The following is a 19508-nucleotide window of genomic DNA, read 5'->3' on the forward strand; positions in this document are numbered from 1 at the left end:
AAGAGAAAAATTGCCGGAGAGGCTTTGGATTCCTTGCCGTGGATGTAGAATGAAAACAATATTAGTATTAAACATTAGTAGTATATTAGTATAAAAACATATGAGCTGTGAACATACAGTAAATTTTTAAAAACAGGCATATCAGAAATCAAGAAACTGAAAAATCGTCAGTTTCAGTTCATTTTTAGGATGAAAAACGTGTTGTAAATTCTAGTCCAAAATAACTGAAAGTCAAAAAATTACAACGAAAAATGAAAACACATTTTAATTTTTTGACTTTCAGTAATTTTGGACTAGAATTTACAACATGTTTTTCATCCTAAAAATGAACTGAAACTGACGATTTTTCAGTTTCTTGATTTCTGATATGCCTGTTTTTAAAAATTTACTGTATGTTCACAGCTCATATGTTTTTATACTAATATAATGGACCACTAGACACGGTACGAATTTAAGCGATCTAATACATGTTTCTTAACCAGAATTTCACGTAGAAAACGATTCACACAACGAAAATTACTGAAACCAACTCCTAACGGAGATATTAACGTTTTTTTTTCACATTGGTTACGAGGAATTTGAACTGCCCGCTCACAAGAAACTCAAAGCTCTACGTGAGTCAAATTGCACACTACAACGGTTTCAGCAAGCTTCTCAATCGAGCAATGTTCATTTCCCACCATGTGTTGTTCAAACTATTAGCAATTTGCTATAACTAAGCCAAAGCGTCAAGATTGAGGTTGCCAGATTTTATATCGCAGAGACTGTCATGATAGCGTTTAGCGCACGATGTGAATCACGTAGAGCATTGAGTTTTCATGAGCGGGTGGTTTGAATTCACGTATCAAGAATCATTAAATATCTACGTAAGGAGTTAATTTCGGTAATTTTCGTTGTGTGCATCGTGTTTTACGTAAAATTTTGGTTAAGAAACGTGTATCAGAATGCTGAAATTCGTACCTTGTCTAATGGTCCATACTAATGTTTAATACTAATATTGTTTTCATTCTACATCCACAGCAAGGAATCCAGAGCCTCTCCGGTAATTTTTCTCTTTAATATACAGCGAAGGGGTGGGGGGCAGCATATGTAGGTGCCTACCCCTCCGTCCGCAATCGCCACCGCCGAAATTCTCCGGTCCGCAAAGTCCACCGGCCCTGTTCCGCATGTCCGCAATCGCCACCGTCAAAATATGAGAATCCACAAACGCCACCCGATTCTTAGAATCCGCAAACGCCACGTCCGTAAACGCCACCGCACCATGGTAACGATGTAAGGAGCTCTAAATGATTGCAGTAACGTTGAGGTTTTTCCAAAAACGACTTTTTTGTTTCGATTGAATAGTTCACACGTCGCAGATGGCCAAAATTCTGAAATTCGCAAGTTTTTGGGCAAGATTAACGCCATTAATGATGCCAAACAAAATGCTATATACGATAACTAACAGAGCGTCAAGCATACACACACACTCACACAGTCAGCGCGTAAAATACTTTCGAAGTGTGCGTTGGTGAAAAATTATTCTTATTCCGATATTTTAGGATGTGCCACTAAATATTCCGTGAAAAAAACATCGACATTGTCTTTACCGTTAGAGATAAGCTTAAAAAACAGCTTATTTCCATTCTGTCCCGTTCCGTTTCGGTCCTTTATGTTACCATCCTGTTCCAGTATCCCAGTTTAGGGGGACATAGTGGAACACTGTTACAACTGAGACTTGCTTGTTTAACCCTGCTAAAAATGACCATGTTGGTAACATGTTGAGACCATGTTGTTACCAACAGGGTCTAAAACGTCCATGTTGGTATCAAGTGATGTCAACATGGTATAAACGTGATATCAACTTGGGGTAAAAGACCAACATGATACCAAGTATGGCAAGTCTCAATATGATATAAACATGATTTAAAAAAATTGTTGTTAACAACATTGCACAAATATGGTAACACGATGATATCAATTTGGACTTTCTTACCATCATGATAAAGAGTTGATGTAAAGTTTGGTATCTGTTGGTCCCATCATGGGAACTTACAGATATCATTGCAATGAAAAAAAAAGTTCGGTGATTTTTACCGAGCCCTTCGGTATAAGATTGTTCGGTGGCACAAACCTAGGTACCTACTGGGTTTTTTTAAACTAAACGGCGTTACCCAAGTAGCATGGATTGCAATTTCATTGCAATGGATTGTGAGTTGATTGCCATGTTTGCTTGTTGCCTATACGTTCATTTGAAGGCGCTGAAAAAGTTGCAATTTTTTTGGAATGAGTTTGCAAGAAGTGTAGGTTATGCTTATTGCCTAACCTTCTTTTTCAAGTCACTATAAAGACTGCAATTTCGGTGCAATCATGTTGAAACAAATTCACGCCATGTGCCTGGCATCCAATTTTCTAGTTGTTTTAAAGGTTTTTCGACTTAAATGTCTCACCTAACCCAGATAGCACAAACTATTTTGAAAATATTGTCACGTTCATCAAAATATTTTCATGACAAAATTGTAATTAAATTATTTTTCAAAATATTTTTAAAATGTTTTTAAAACATTTTTAGGAAATATTTTGAAAATGTTTACAAAAATATTTTTAAAATAATTAAAAAATATTGCCTGTAAACATTTTTAAAATATTCCTTAAGAAAGTTTTGAAAATATTTAAAAAATATTTTTAAGTTCTCAAGTTAGTATGTAGTATAATTTACACCGGTGTAAATTTAGTTTAAGTACCTATTACGTGATATCGAAAAAAAATAATACGAAAAAAAATAATACGAAAAAGAAAAATAATAAATAATAGGCAAAAGAAAGAAGCCTTGAGAAAACACGGCTTTAAACAAATCTATGATGAAAGTTGAGCCGCGCACTGACACAATGCATACTATAACAGCCTTCACAGGCGTGATTTTAACCCAACTCACCATCAGCTCCCTGTGACTCAGTGGCAGAGTGCTGGGCTATGACACTCGCGGGTCAGGTTCAAGTCCACACGAGGGCGTCCGGTATTATACGCTGCTAAACATCGTAGGACTTCAGGTAAGTATGGGTTCGAATAATTCTAATTTCCCCGGACAATTTAGGGGTTGAAATTTAAAGGTCGTCAATATTGAAATTTCCTTACAAAAATATTGCAACTTTTTTACAATGAGGGGGTCAGATGTTGTAAAATAATTGAAATTTTCTTGCAAAAAAGTTGAAATCATCTGGAAATTTTATTTCATTTAAATTGCAATTTCTTCGTTGCAAAATGCTACTTGGGTACGGCGTTTGGAACACACGACCAACCGAGTTCGGTAAGGTTTTACCGAACTTTCAAGGTCACGGAAATCGATCATTCGGTTATTCGCACCGAACTTTCAGTATATATTCGGAGAAAGTCGGAAACGTTCGGTTGGCGTCTTAATATTGTATGTGTTGATCCATAGATGTTTAAAGACGATTTTCTTATCCTTACCTTTGTGGCCTTATTATTTTTGAAATCCATGTTGATATTCATCCTGTGAGTAAATTTTCCTTTAGACTTTTTTTTATCTATTTTACTTTCGAAATTCATTTGGGCATTGAATAAAATTTAATTTATATCTGCGGCTTAAAGTCAAAGGAATGTTGCTCAATTAAGATGGGACCAGGAAGTAATTATTCAAATTATTACATGATATTACGAATTTATATTATTAATATGATAAATCATAATATAATAAATATAATATAAAATATAATACATTATAATATATTATAATAAATTATTGATAATATTATTCATTTTTCATTAATTTATATTATTTATTTATCTTATTTCGTTTGTAATATTTTCATTTTTAATAACTATTTATCCGTCCATATTTTATTTTATTTTTTTTTCATGTGCTGTTCGTACACCTCTCTTTCAAAAACTTGATCTACTTTATATTATTTTCGTATCCTTCATTGTGAAACTGAATGATGTACAGAATTGCAAGAATATCATTGCTTCTAATCATTGAACCAGATCTGGGGACGTTTATTAGTGCTAAATTAGCCACCGTCCCCACGCGAGCGTCCGTGACGGAGTGACAGCGACACTCGGGCAATCACCGAAATTCAGCAACGTCGGGCGTAGTTAGTACTCCGATGGGTGACCGCTTGGGAACTCGGGCGCAGCGCGGCTTAATTCTGGCGAACATTGAGTATCGGGTTCTCTCAGCGTTACTTCTCTGGTGACTGCGATGAAAAGTAAGCCTAAGAACGTGCAGCGCGCCTAAATTTAAGCATTTTGGCATTATGGAAAATTTTTTTTCAGTGTGTGATATTATATTGGTAACATGTTGATATCATGGTGATAAAATAGTGATATCATTTATAATAACAGGTTCCATGCACCAGGTTGCTACCATGTTGGGCCAGACAAACTTGTTACCAACATGTTCATTTTTAGCAGGGAGAATACATCCTCGAATCTCAGCAGCACTTAAATGTCTAATCGAAACGATACCTGCTGTGATTACAGATGAAATAAGTATCAGTTGAGCAAAGCCACTCGGCGGAATTCAAGTCTTGGTCCAAAACTGAACAAGGACTTTAGAAAGATTAAACGAGGAAACTGGAGAAATTTGTAAACGAAGTATTTAGAAGGACACGCTCAACAATTTAAGCACTTGAGGTCGTTGCGCGATGTTGACTCACATTGTATTACAAAACTAGGGGGCTAGTGCTGTGCCCATTAACCGCTTTGCGGTTCAATCCACTCCTAAATGCTTTTCGCCTACGTGTTGCTCTCGTGATTTTATATTGTAGAGGAAGATGAGGCTACCTCCAACTTTAAATCTTATTTTGAGTAAATGAGCTAGAGCGAAAATATTTTTAAAAATAATGCAATGGGCCAACGGAAACACCAGTTTAATGGTAGAAACTGAACTTTAACTGGTGCATCGGATGGGACTTTTTGCAATTAGTCTTACACGTGTTATGATGGAAATTTATAAGGCGCATTTGTTCTGCCTTTTCCTTGTAAGTTTCAAGGGGCCTATGCCGAGAAAAACTTGGCGTTAGGCCATTCGGCATCGATAGGACGGGGGGGGGGGGGGAGTCGACGGAGATTAAAATTTCAGAGATGGATTGGTGAAAATTTTGAAAACCAAACCAAATTTTTATAGGTTGATCAAAGCAACATTCCCGGTCCGGTAAACTAAAAGTTGCTCTAAATCTTCAAATTGTTCAAAGTTTAACTTTCCAACTGCATCTGATCATGTATTTAGTAGTGGATAGAGTTGCATTTTTCAATGATACGAAGTCAATTTCTCACGGAAAGGAGGCTGTTTAAGCGGCAACGTTGCGACAAGGTAACCCCCGGTCTTTGTACTCGGCTGCAGCCCAGTGAGAGCGAAGCGTCGTGCGCGAATGACCCCGTGACCTCGTTGCGATGCGAACTCCCATTAATGCCTTACCGCGGTACTCGACCGAGATATGGGGGAGGAAGGGGTTGGGGGGCAAAATTTCAATCTGGTCCGTGCCCCTGCCGCTCCTGCTCCGCCGGTGCAAAATTATGCAACCAGCAGAGCAGGAAATCCTACCGCGAATCCCCGTTCCACCCCCTTCCAACCCTTCTCGCCGTCTCACCACCACTCTCGGCCATGATGAGTGCACCGGGTTATTGATTCGACCGCGCCCGAAAACGGGCCGCGCGGACGTTCAACCGGAGTTGAGTGAGCCACCCGCTCCAGGTTGAGGAGCATTCCAACTCTGGTCGATCCGTAACACTTGTTGAATGCGTAGCGCCTCGTCACGACATTGACATGATGTGATAATTGAGAGCCAAGGATCACAGAGTCTTATTATTTCCGTTTCAGCGCCGTATGGACTGCGTGATGCGGACCATTCCCATGCCCGGATCAACCACTTTCCATAAAAAAAACTGGGACCTTCAGAGGCTAACGTATATTTTTGTACCAACATGGATCAGAGGCACAAATACTTAGTGAAATAATTATACTCTGCTTCGGTGGAGGACAGAGATACATTTTTCTGATTTTTAGTGTATCATGACACTGTACAATTAAATATCTTAAAACTATACCCGCTGATTGATTTGCAAGCAATTCTGTCACCTTCAAAACCTCCTGTAGAATGAAGAAGAACTCGGGTATAAAGCCGTAAAATGCCAACGGCCAGGACATAGTTAGTTTATTGAGTAAACACAAAAGGATCTAAACGTAGTACATAGCACAAGCTTAAGGGACAGTAGGCAGCAGCGGTCATTGCATACAACGAACGGTAACGAACGAATAGAAATAAGATAGGTGGGAATATAACAGGGTTGGCCGTACAGCGATTGCCAACCTAAAGTAGTGTAAATAAATTCACACTCTGACACCTCCCCTCATTACACAGCCCGGGCTACGTCACCACAAATGAGTTATATCCCAGATAGAAGGCATCGTTACGGAAACGATTGTTGTATTCCTTGCCGGACCATTACCGCAAAAAGGTGTTCAATGTATAGCGTTACGGAAATGTTACTGAAACGTTCGCGAACTGTAGTATAGTATCCGCGGAAACTTCCCAGATACGTTGATAAAATGATGTCGCAGAAACGTCTAAAAAACCTGATACCTCCGTGCTCAAAGGACACAAAACCGCGGCGCTTCAACCATCCCGTACAGCTTCCCTCCAGATTAGAACTGGTACATACCGCCGCGTCATACCTACTGTTCATCTCCAAAGAGGCATTTTGTTCTAACGTACTTCCTATACGGCTCGGGAGTAAAAAAAAAGGAACACCCCGGTTCGTTAGCAAGTTTAAGAGCATCCTCGTGAAATGCTCCGCTATGATCAACGTTACATAAGAGCAGGGATAGCACTCCAGCCTCAACTTCTCCTTTTTTACCAGCCATAATCAGTCCGTTCTTTGCGGACCCTCACCGCCTCTATTAGTGAAGGGCATTTCTTATCATATATGCTATGACTCGCGTTATCCTTCCCTGATGCATGGCATGCTGCACACACAGGATTGCTTGGTATTGCTTTACCGTCACATTCCGCCGTCATGTTATCTCCAAGACAGGTTCTACAGATAGGCTTTTCTCTGTTACACTGAAGGGCCCATAGATATTACATTTGCCACATCTGGTTGGTGAGATATAATCTGCAACCCAACTGTGCATAATTCCGATCTTGAGTTTTTTCGAAGCACAGGCAATTGCTCTCAGTGAAATTCCTCAGGAAATCGGTCTTTTTGATTGAGGGGTTTTTGGAAAAAACATCATTCTTTTCAAAAATCTCCTCTGCCACTTCCTTAGTGTTCAAATCAGCATCAACATTCTGAATCCTTACGGTCGGTTGGAAAGCTAGGCGTGGTTTAAAGCTGAGTGCCGCCGAGTCCTTAAGTCCCTCCACAATTCTGTTTAGGTACTTCATCCGTATTCTTGGTTACTACTGGAATCTTTTTATCCTTTGGCACGATTTCCTCGACCACTGTATCAATTTTAGCCTTTTTCAGGGCATCACTAAAGGATTTGTTGACCGCCGGGGCATCTTGGTCTTCAGGAATCGCGGTAATTTCCAATAAAGATGACCTTGATTTGGGCTTCCTGGCTCTCCCCTGTAGCAGCGGTTGCTCTATTAATGGGAAATTAAAAGCCCCGGAGGTAACCTCAGCCTCAGTAGGTTCTCCCTGCTTTGCATTAGCACTCATTTGCTCCAGCGAGTTGTTTACTTTAATTTGCAGCTTATTTACTGTTGTTGTAATCGAGGCTGCGAGCTTCTGGAATTCTGAGCTTATTTTTCCACTCATCAACTCAAAACCGTCAGCTACTTCTTTGTTCTACTTTTCCTTCGTTGTTTCTTGGGCGCTCTCCACTAACCCAAAGAGGTCATTAACCAGGGTTATTTGCCTCTCCATCAGATAGGCAAAGGTTTCCCTGCTGATTGTTGTCTTCTTTTTGACCGCTTCACCGAGCATGCTCTCGTAGTCACTCTGGATCTTGGCGAATACAACTCTCAGCTTTCCCAGTTCCCTCATTCCACCATCCTTAGACTTATCCGTCAAGCGTTCCTCAGTTGTTTCAGCTGAATGTCCCTGAGTGTTAGCCCTGGAGTTGGTAGAGGATAGCATCCTCTTCCTTCCTCCATCATCTTTTTTGGATGACGAGCCCTTCATCCCTTTCTTGCCCTCCTCAGTGGGAGCAGCTGCGTTGGAAACACGCGACGACGACGTTGTTTTTGCGCCTCGGCGGGTGACCGGGGGGGGGGGGGGGGGGGGTAGCAGTATTGGCAGTGGGCGTCGCTGTTGATTTCGGCATGATTACTCTGTGTCGCGCCGGCTTGTGGTACACACGAATGAAATGCGCTTTATCAGCTCAGAAGATGCATTGGCTTATCATGATTTAGCTCATGTGATCGAGCTCATGCGGTGTTGCCTAACTTCTGCTTAATTGTGCATGCGCCAAATTAAAAATTTCGGTGAGTGACTGGGTAGAAGTGGCAACAAAACGTATTACACAACACTTCCACTCCACTACACCACAAAGAAAAGGCCACTTTTGTCCCTGGAGACCAGCGCTACACTGTCTGGGCTAATTCCTTTAGGTCCCTAAGTAACTCCTGAACATTTTGATACAACGTTTATCAAGAACAACATCAGGATAATCGAGTCTAGAAGCTTTGAATTAGGAGCGAAACGAATGCAAACTTCACGCCGTGGCCACTCAATGATACCAAGCACAAAATTTGTAGAGCATATAATTTTACAACCGAATTGTAAAGTTTTGCCTTTCCGAACTAATTACCAAACGAGAACAAAGCCTTACGATTCGACTGAAATTCACATGGGCCGCTACTATGCATGCGCTTATGTGCGCGGTTGGGACACACGAACTCACCGATGCGAGGTTGGCGCTCTCCATTCATCAGTCGGTGCGCCATGCGAATTTTTCAAAAACATTGAACCACTTAGACAGTGTATCCTGTTTTACGGAAGGCGAGACAACGTTTAAAAATTGGCATACCGATGAGTGGTGGCACTGACCCGCATCGTGTGTCCCAGTTGCGCACATCTGTGCATGCGCTGCGCAGTAGTGACTCCAGTGAATTTTTGTCGAATTGAGTGGATTTTTTCCTCGGTTAATAATTTTTATTTATTTATTATAACTTTCGTACATGTGGAGCCCCATTATTAGGGCTATGGCACAGGTCAAAAAACACTATACAATAATTAAAATATAAATTACAACTATTACATTAGGTGGTGGTTAGCAGAACATTACTCAACAGCAGAATTCAGAAATTCGTTCAAATTATAAAATGCCTTGCTTAAAAGTAGATCTCGAAGTAAATTGAAAAATTTTTGTACATCACCGTCGCGGAGTTTTTGTTTGATGTTCCAGGGTAGAGCATTTATAATTTGGATACCCGAAAATTTGCAATCTTGTTCAGATAGTTTCAGACGGACATTTACGTTTTTGATATCTCTATGCCTGCTGTTGTAATTATGAGACGGTAGAAGATCGGAGGGAGATACCAATCCATTTGAGATTGCAAACTTTAGGCTATCCAAGAGGTCAGGGTGAACAATCTGTGCTCTATACAGATTGGGCGGCAGTGGGCATTCCAGGGCATATTAAACATAATTCTGACGAGCCTTTTTTGTAACATGAAAACTTGCTCTGCTCCAGTGCTACGGCCCCACAGGATTAGTCCGTATCTCATATGGGAAACAACATGGGCATGATAGAATACTAAGCAACACTGAAGGGTAGATATTCTTGACAGGTTGCGCAGGGCCCAATGATGCTCATGACTTTACTGGTATGTTCTTTCCAGGTGAGCCCTTTATCTATTTGGATACCAAGAAACTCAACAGAGTTTTCCAATCGAATACTATTTGAGTCTTCTAGAATACAATAATCAATGGATGGAGCATTACAAGAACCGGCTGAGTACATTAAAGCTTGTGTCTTACTTTGATTAACCGTCAGATTGTTGGCATTAAACCAGGCGGAGGCCTGATCATCCCTGGTAAAAATGGCAAGTGCTCAGATCAGTAGCACTTGCCTTTGGAACAGACCTAAGCACTGATGTCAGTGCTGCCGGGCGCTGATCTGCTACCTCAGTGTTAGGTCTGTTCCAAAGGCAAGTAGTGCCTCTGATGTAAGTGGCACTGACCTAAGTGTCTCAGACGTAAGCGGAGTGGAAACTCCCAGAAATACTGTACAGGCAAAAATTTCGTTAATTACCGATCTGCCAGGTACGTTAAGTCACTATTTGACGATCAGGGAGGGCTGCTGTGAGTTTTCAATCCCAAGCAAGTATCACAATCTTCAGGGGACATCGCTCGTTCCCATGCGGTCTCCAATCTAAGTACTAACTACGCCCGACGTAACTTAACTTCGGTGATCGTCCTAGCGATTGAACCACTACACTACCTGCGCGTGTACGTGTTAGGGGCGTAATTTTACCATTTCAGGGCCCCCATTGGGGTAATTTTGCCAGCAAATGATGATTTTGTCTTTGAATGTGAATCCGATACTTAATTTTTCTATTATTCTTTTTTAATCAATCAACATGTAAATGAAGTTTTGTAAGTTACGTTTCTTTGAAAAAAAAATGGATCGCACTAAAATTCAAAATTAAAGCTAATGATGCAAAAAAAAATAATGAAAGTTGAAATTATACAAAAAATATAAATTAGCAGATACAAAAATTGAAAGTAAAGGAGTAAAAAAGTTAGAAAAGAATTGAAAATAAAATAGGAAAATTTTAAAAAAAAATTGAGACTGAAACATTTTAAAAACAGTTAAAACTGAAAAAAATTAAAACCAAATTTAAAACTATTTTTCTTTATAAAAAAATAATAATGCTTAAATAAATATATCTAAATACATATTTTAGCGGTGATAATATTTTTATCGATCTCATTTTTTGTTGTGTTTTAATTATTTAAGTGCCATCTTAAACGAAGAGGGTAAAACAAATTATTCAAGAGTGTGGCTACTTAAACTAGTTTTCCTTCCCTCTTAGAAAATCCCACCTTCTACTACAAAATATGCCTCTCTGAAAGATAAAGTTTGTGGTCCCCGTGTCCCGAGGAAATATTCCCCCACGAAAATGAAATAGGGTGGGGGAAGGGGGAGCCATCTCTACTTTTTGGGAGTGAGTGCGGTTCGATTAAGATTGATGTCAGAGACTTACCCTCTGAACCAAGTCCTGACCTCAGTCCCGCTTACCTCAGAGACATCTCTGCACTTAGGTAAGTCTTTCTCCCGACGTCAGTGCCTCTTACCTCAGTGCTGACTTCTTGGGTAAGTGCTTTCACCATTACGTCAGAGAAAACTGAACTGACCTCAGAGCAAATTGCACTGACCTCAGTGGAAATCACTGACCTAACACTTGCCATTTTTACCAGGGATACACTTCACGAGCCTTAAGTATTACATCTCCACCCTCAACTAAGGCAGAAGTGTCATCCGCAAATAGTAAAATGGGGTATTTGACATTAAAGGGAAGGTCATTCATGAAAATCTTACTCTATAGTATAAAATCATAAGCGCACCGTGTCACGCTGAGGGTGTCACGCTAATTAGTAACGCTCGGTTTCTCCCCCACTCCCCGCTCCCCTCCCGCCACGCACGCTCAGTCGCTCACATGCTTCCCGCGCCGTCTCCAAACCGGGTTTTCCCTAACTCTTAATGATCTTTTAACGATCTCACGATATCTGCTTATTAGGGGCGCGAAGCGCCTCTGGGGGGTTGGACCGCGGAGCGGCCAGGGGGCGCAGCCCCCTAGGGATAAATAAAACTGGGCCTAAAATTGATCCCTGAGGGACTCCGGCCATTAAGGGTAAGACAGTAGAAAGAATGGGTCCATTGACAGAGTCAATTTTTACTCTCTGATTACGGTCAGAAACATATGAAGCAATGAGCGTTATATGGTATTTTCAGAGAGACCGTATAAATGTAATTTCTTGAGTAGCAAAGAATGATTGAGGAAATCGAAAGCTTTAGTTAAATCAAAATGTATACTCATTACAGGAAGTTTTTTTTTCAAAGGCGGTGAGACCTTTGTCTATAAGTTTATACAGAGCATGGGTGGTAGATAGACCCTTTCTAAAGCCAAACTGGTGATGATATATAGCAGGTTATTGGACTCAAAGTGGCACAGAAGCTGCTTAAATAGGATTTTTTCGAATAGTTTGCTCATTGTACGAAGGGCATTCGTAAAGTAAGTATATAGCTTTATTTTCTCCGAAACTAATAAAGATAAATTAAATCGGTAAACATTTTTTTTACCGCCATACTTTCAGCTTTTCAAAAAGCCTTCGTTTTTTAAATTTGGTTCACCGGTTCGCGAGTGACGTCATTTTTCCCGCGCCCATCTCTCGTCACTGCGTGTCCAAAATTTTCGAGCGTGGTGGTGGCGGTGCTCCTCAGACGAGTACATGTTTTCACCGTAAAGAAGGTTGTAACACAGTTAATTGGTTAAATATGTGAAACTTTCAGGCTTTGAATTGTCTTACCTTACTTTTCGACATAATCTCCACCCAGTTGAACACATTTCGGATACTGTTAGCAGTTAGCGGATTCCATCTTCAAAAAATTGCGCATCCTGCAGTCGTTGGAACCATTTTTTTACAGCTTCTTGCAACTCTGCGTTGGTAAAGAAATTTGGCCACCCAAGCTCTTCTTTAACGCAAGAAAAAGATGAAAATCGCTTGGAGGAAGGTCAGGTGAGTACGGTGGATGAGGGAAAAGGTCCCATTTGAATGAAGCGAACAAGTCTTGAGTCACATGAGCCACATGAGGTTGTCTTGAAGGAACAAAACTTGACGAGACAAAAGACCGGGCCGTTTTCGCTTGATCGCTGACTTAATTTTTTTCAAAACTTCAGAATGTCTTGCGGCATTCATCGTTTTTCCGCTCTCCAAGAAATCGATCAGTAATATCCCTTGAGCGTCCCATAACACCGTAGCATGTACTCGTCTGAGGAGCTCCGCCGCACTCAAATATTTTGGACACGCAGTGACGAGAGATGGGCGCGGGAAAAATGACGTCACTCGCGAACCGGTGAACCAAATTTAAAAAACGAAGGCTTTTTGAAAAGCTGAGAGTATGGCGGTAAAAACAATTTTTATCGATTTAATTTATCTTCATTAGTTTCGGAGAAAATAAATATATATACTTACTTTACGAATGCCCCTCGTAGAATGAACAGAAATAGGTCGATAGTTAGATACATCCTTCCTGGAACCCTTTTTAAACAAAGGAGTTACATTGGCAGATTTCAAGCAGTGCGGGAACACACCTGTCACGATACATTTATTAATCAGCACTAGCAGATGCTCACCAAATATAGAAAAATAGTCACGAAAGAAAAATGGAGGTATACAGCCATATGTTTCAGCTTTGTTTGGCTTGAGACTACAAACACACGGGTATAGCTCATTTAGCGTTATCTGGGAGAATGTAAAGGTTGGAGGGGGGTTTTTCAGGGACTTTTTTGTAATCTCAAGAGCCCTAAAATGAGCTAAATTACTTGGAAACGTATTTTGCAGGGAGGTGAGATGTTCATTGAAAACATTAGCTATTTTAGCAGGATCAGAAACAATCACCCCATCACAGCTAACAGCATCAATTAGCGAATTGTTATTAGTACTCGGCGTTTGGTCCTTTATAATTTTCCACATAGTAAAAGATTTGTTCTTGGAGTTCTTAGTCATTCTCTCAACATTTTTACGCTTTTTTCTATATAAAGACTTTTTAAGTAACTTATTAGTTTTATTGAAGAGCTTTTTGTATTTAAGAAGACCAGTAGTTTTTTACGGTGAATGATATTCTTTCTTACGTTCACTGAGTGAATTGAGGGTATCATTTTTTAACCTCTTGCAAGAAAATGACTTTACTGGACGGAGAGGACAACATAGTTCAATAGCAGAGTACAAACCTCTGATAAAATGTTCTACTGTATTATTTACATTTCCAAGTTGAGGGTCAAGAGTGGAGCAAAAGTAATGAAGTTGCCCAATTAGACCTAGACAGGCCTCTTTAGACCAGTGTCTTTTAAAACGCTTATTATTAATATAATTGGATTCGGAATCGATGGGAAATGAGACAATTTGACCTCGATCGTCTGAAAGCCCTGGATCCCATGTTACAGAATCAATGGGACGAGAGCTAGAGAAACAATTGTCAAGCAAAGTGGCAGAAGTTTTAGCTAACCTGGAAGGTTCATCACAAAATATGGGCCGAAGGTTGAATTCAGAGAGCAATTGTTACAGAGAGAGATGACATCTTTACGCCGTGGATCCAGAAAGTCGATATTTAAGTCACCTGATAGACTATAATGACAATTCATTTCGTGTAAGGTACTAAGTACTGCTTCTAATTTTTCCAACATTACATCAAAGTCGCCAGTAGGCGGCCTGTACATTGATAGAATAACCCAAGGTTTTTTAAGACGAATATTACTAAGTTTATGTATTGAGATAGCCGAAGTTTCAAAGTGATGCTCTACAGAGTGGGCTTTAAAAATTTAAGGACGAGAATACTTAATAGTTGGCTTGACATAGATTGCAGACACCTCTCCTCTTGAAATTTCTCTAGCTTTGGAGTCAGCGCAGATGTAATTGGAAAGGGGAATAGCGCTATCTGTTGGATAGCCTGGGTTGGTTACCCAGCACACGTTGGCATCACTGCCCTCAGAGGGTCAGGTGACGACCATCGTCATGGCGTCAGCCGATCATCATGTCGTGATACCAGTGTTACCGTGTCGTGTTCATTCCCTTTTTATTTTATAATAAATATGAATATTGTTTTAACCGAGTGTTCACTTATTCAGATATTACCCACACTAAACACGGCGACGAGGATGTAAACGGGTGATCAACGAAGCGTAGCAAAAAATACGGAGGTGCGCGTCGTGAACCGGCACAACAGGCCTAAATTCAACCATGGCCTCGCGCTCGGTATTTAAGTGAATTCAAGTGCAAGACATGTGATTTCGCTAAAAAAGTTCAATTTTAGTGTATCGATTAAGTTCGAAAATGACTTTTAGTATATCGATTAAGTTCGAATTTTAATTTCTCAATTGCGTATGGGTCAATTTCTTCTAAGTTCATGATAATCTGTGTCGTTATCAACCTTCACTAATTGCAAGGTAATCATTGTTCGGACGGTACAATGGAATTTCTTACAAAGCCAGAACCACTGGAAATCAATGATAATATTAAAGAGAATTGGGAAAAGTTCAAAACACGTTGGAGAAACTACGCTCTTGGCGCCGGAATCACCGAGAAATCCGAAGAGGTTCAGAAGGCCATTTTCCTTAACCTCATCGGATCCGAAGCAGAAGAACTTATCAACTCCCTTGCTCTCACAAGTAACCAGTCTAAAACTGTCGATCTTCTAGTTAAAGCTATCGATGAGTATGTCAAGCCCAGGACAAAGGTGGTATTTTCTAGATACCAGTTTTTCACAAGATCGCAGAAAGACGGTGAGGATTTTGAAACGTTCCTTCTCTCACTCAAGAAGCTGGCTGACAATTGTGGCTTTGGTGAGCTGAAAACATCGCTCATCCGTGATCGCATCATCATTGGCATCTCTAATTATGAACTTCGCCAACGCATGCTCGGAGAGGAATACGACTTCGATAGGACGGTCAAGCTATGCAAGTCAGTCGAGTCTGGGAAACTGCGGGCAAAGGAAATCAACGATCAAGGGACATCATCCACAACTGAGGTCAACTGAGTCAGCAAACCGTATTACAGCCGAAATCAACAGCCAAGCTGCAGCTCAGGTACTGAAACTACAACTAAACAGCCAATCAACTGCCAAAATTGTGGGACTAGCCATCCTATCAACCAATGTCCAGCATTCAAGAAGCAATGTAATTACTGTAAGCGTCTTAATCATTTTTCCTCTATGTGTAGATCTCGGAATAATTCCGTGTTACCTAATTCCAATGATAAAATTGCACCTTTTACTTACAGCTAATTCCAAAGCGGCTAATCTAGTCAATGTCCATTGTCAGTGCTCATGTTCTCCAAACAGTATCTCTAATCCGACTGAAATTTCAGATATTCATGCTAGTGATTATGTTTACATTTCAGAAATCTCCGTCCAACCAACTTTTAAATTGGAGCATTTTACTGATCAGTCTAAATCCAGTCAGCTTGAGGATCATTCAATTATCGATCATCAGCTTAATCAATCTAATTTTGATGAGTCAGTTAAGCAGTCTGTCAAAATTCATAATGTGTCAAGTATTTCCAAATCCACAGATAAGTGCTGGATGGAATATTTAATCATTAACAATAACACGGTCAGCTTTCAGTTAGATTCGGGAGCAGAAGTTAATGTTTTATCACGTCAAATTTTCGACCTGATCAAAAATTCAACAAATGTGCTTTTTACCCAATCGTTCAGTTGTTCTAGGCTACGGAGGTGCTCAGATTGACTCATGTGGGTATGTGGTGCTAGATTGCAAAATTCCTAATCAAAATCAAATTCATAAACTGTTCTTCACCGTTGTCAATACTGGCACTACTCCTCTTCTAGGTCTAAAGTCCTGCGTAGATTTAGGTTTTATCACCAGGAATCATGTGCATGCTCTATTCAGAACCAAAAATCTAAATAAAGTCGTACAGCGAGATCTTTCCCTAATTCCATCTTTTAGAGATAAAACCGAAAAAAGCTAATCACTCGGCAAAGTAAACTGTAGTATCTCTGATTCATTCTGCAATAAATTTCAAAGAAATTTCATGTTAATTTTAAGTGCTCATAATCATTCTAAGTAATGTCATATTTATAAGCGACTAACAATTATTTTACTCAATCTAATTAAGTCATGTTATATTTAACAATTAAATCCACATAACTGCGATTTAATAATTTCAATGGGATTCTGAACAAAAATGCTTCAAATCTCTTATATGTCTCTTGATTTCGGAATTGCAAATCATTTGATAGTTGTATAAATTTCAATTTCTGTACATAACTGCGATTTAAGTACTTCAATGGGATTCTGAACAAAAATGCTTCAAATCTCTCATATCTCTCTTGATTTCGGAATTGCAAATCAATTGGAAAGTTGTTTAATGTCCTGGCTAATACATGTTAACGACAGCCTATGACTAAATACAGTTAATTTCAGTAATATTTGTCGATTTCAGAACTGCAAATCGTTCAAATCTATGTGAACTCATAAGCATTATAACTTCAACCAAATTTTGAGTTCAAATGTCATAAATTGATTGGTTTCATAAATGCAAATTAATCGAATAAATACTGTGTCAGTTTTCTGTCAGTGTACAAGTCCGAATTCCTCAATTGTAACTGTTACATCTTTTAAAAAACTATTCTTCATGTATAATTTTAAATTTCACTGATGAAAATCATACACCTCTGGAATATTTTTGACTTGGACTCTACTCACTCAATTTCTTCGTTTGTGTTTGCAAAAGGGAGTAAAGTGTAAGGCAAAAAAAAAAGTAGAAATTGAAAACGGGGAGGTGTTGGATAGCCTGGGTTGGTTACCCAGCACAGGTTGGCACCACTGCCCTCAGAGGGTCAGGTGATGACCATTGTCATGGCGTCAGCCGATCATCATGTCGTGATACCAGTGTTACCGTGTCGTGTTCATTCCCTTTTTATTGTATCATAAATATGAATATCGTTTTAACCGAGTGTTCACTTATTCAGATATTACCCACACTAAACACTATCTGGCTTAAGCCAAGTTTCTGTAAGGCAGATAATATCTGGCTCAGACTTTAATTTGCAGATCTCATGAGCAAGAAGATGAGTTTTTCCAATTTTTCAGAGGCTTTGAATATTTAGATTAAGTAAATGGAATTTAGGCGAATTTATACTCTTGATACGGTTATTTTCATAAGTCAAAATTTCAGAGCGCAGAAAATTAACATTTCCATTGTCAGAGGAGTTTAGTTTAAATGAAAGTTGAGGAATGATGTCAACTCAAGCGCCATCAAGCGTTTGAAATTATCTTTCACACGAAGTCCGTCCTTACAATGATCATTCCCAATAGCAAAACACATCCTATTGAAGAAGGTATAATTTTCATTCTTTTGTCCTAGGTCAAATAAACTTAAATTAAAATCATAGATTTGTTGATTCATAGCATCAGAGGGTGCTTTGTCCCTCCTATAGGGTACCGCAGAAACAATTACATTTGTATGTTTATGCCTAGCTGCAAAGGAAATGCTAGGATGATTGCGGGTGCACTTATACTATCATGGTTTCTGTTACTTTTCTTATAAATTAACGTCATTGGAACCCGAAAGGATTAGTACACAGTCATTTTTGGATAGGTCAGGAAAGTCTGCACTTGCAAGTATTTTATTTGAGCCCGCACCTGGGTGTACATATGATTCTATGGCAAAGTTTGTTGTGTTCAAGTGCAAATGCTTGGTTAAATTTCTAGAGCGACTATCACCTAGGATGATTATTTTCTTTTTTCCCTTCCTTGCCTTGGTACTTTCTTCCTTTAATTGATTTAACCTACCAACATTAAGTACTACCTGTTGAAACGCCGTTGAATTTCCTGTATTCCTAAATTTTTTAAGTATAAAAGTGTTTCTCAAGCTAAACTCCAATTTTTGACTCTGTTTTGGCTTTTTTTATTTTAATTGCTTAAATATGCCTCTATTTGCTTTTTGAAGGGAATAGTTGTCGGAATTTACCTTGCTAAGGTCATTTTTAAGCGTGTCAATTTGGTCTAATAACATTTTGTTCTTTTTGGTTAAGCTGTTTTTTGAAAGATTTGAAGTGTCCTCTACTTTATATGTATTTACATAATGTAATTTTTCATTCAAAACCCTTATCTCCTCTTTTAAAATTGTTAACTCATCGATCAACATCGAGTTCTCATGCAAAGAAGAGCTTAATTTATTTTTAGTATCTATAAGTTCATTATTTAAAGCATCCTTTGCACTTCTAGATCGAGCTCCAGACTAGTTAGGGTGCTCATTGAGGTTGAGATAGGATTACTAGTATTACAATTTACTATTACATTTGAAGTCGTTGCTTTGGTTTTGGAAGAAGAAGTAGATTTCACCCGCTTAGAAGAACACAATGGAAGACTTCGTAATGAAAGCGTTGGTGAAGCATTTGTTCTTGTATCACCGTCAGTTGAAGGGGCCAGAGACTTAGAAGATGACACCGCATTTCTTTTCTTGCTATTATTGCGGGCTGCAATCGGAGAGGCTTGACTGTTAGGTGTCACTGATGCGACCTTTGGTGCCGGCTTGGACGTTTTCTTCTCGCGCCTTGTGGTCTTTCGGCCAGCGGTTGAGAGTGACAATGGAGAAGGTGAGGGCCTGTTAGAGCTGAAACTGTTTTTCTTATCAGACTCCAACTCCTTGTTCACGTTGCTCCTTAGTGCATATGCTCCATTTCGTGGCGACGCTGTCTTAGTCGGAATATTCGCCGTCGATAATCCAGCGAACGATTTAATCCCACATAGCACAGAATCTTATGTCAATACTGATACATATTGTTGGATGTTGACATGATATCATCAACACTAATG

The 19508-nt window shown here is 39.5% G+C and overlaps 1 protein-coding gene across 4 annotated transcripts in view; it reads left to right on the forward strand.

Moving 5' to 3' along the window:
- LOC109042783 (GTP-binding protein Di-Ras2) overlaps positions 1-19508 on the forward strand; it is a 504879-nt gene that overhangs the window by 439055 nt on the left and 46316 nt on the right. The window contains exon 2 of one of the 4 annotated variants that reach the window (XM_072300637.1): positions 5819-18794. The exons of the other annotated variants lie outside the window; for them this stretch is intronic. Within the exon in view, the coding sequence (XP_072156738.1) occupies positions 15140-15706 (567 nt within the window). The 5' untranslated portion in view covers positions 5819-15139 and the 3' untranslated portion in view covers positions 15707-18794. Of the gene's footprint in view, positions 1-5818; positions 18795-19508 lie in introns of those variants that run through there. 4 annotated transcript variants of the gene reach the window in all.

Source organism: Bemisia tabaci, chromosome 1, assembly GCF_918797505.1.
Source record: "Bemisia tabaci chromosome 1, PGI_BMITA_v3".
Taxonomy (NCBI): domain Eukaryota; kingdom Metazoa; phylum Arthropoda; class Insecta; order Hemiptera; family Aleyrodidae; genus Bemisia; species Bemisia tabaci.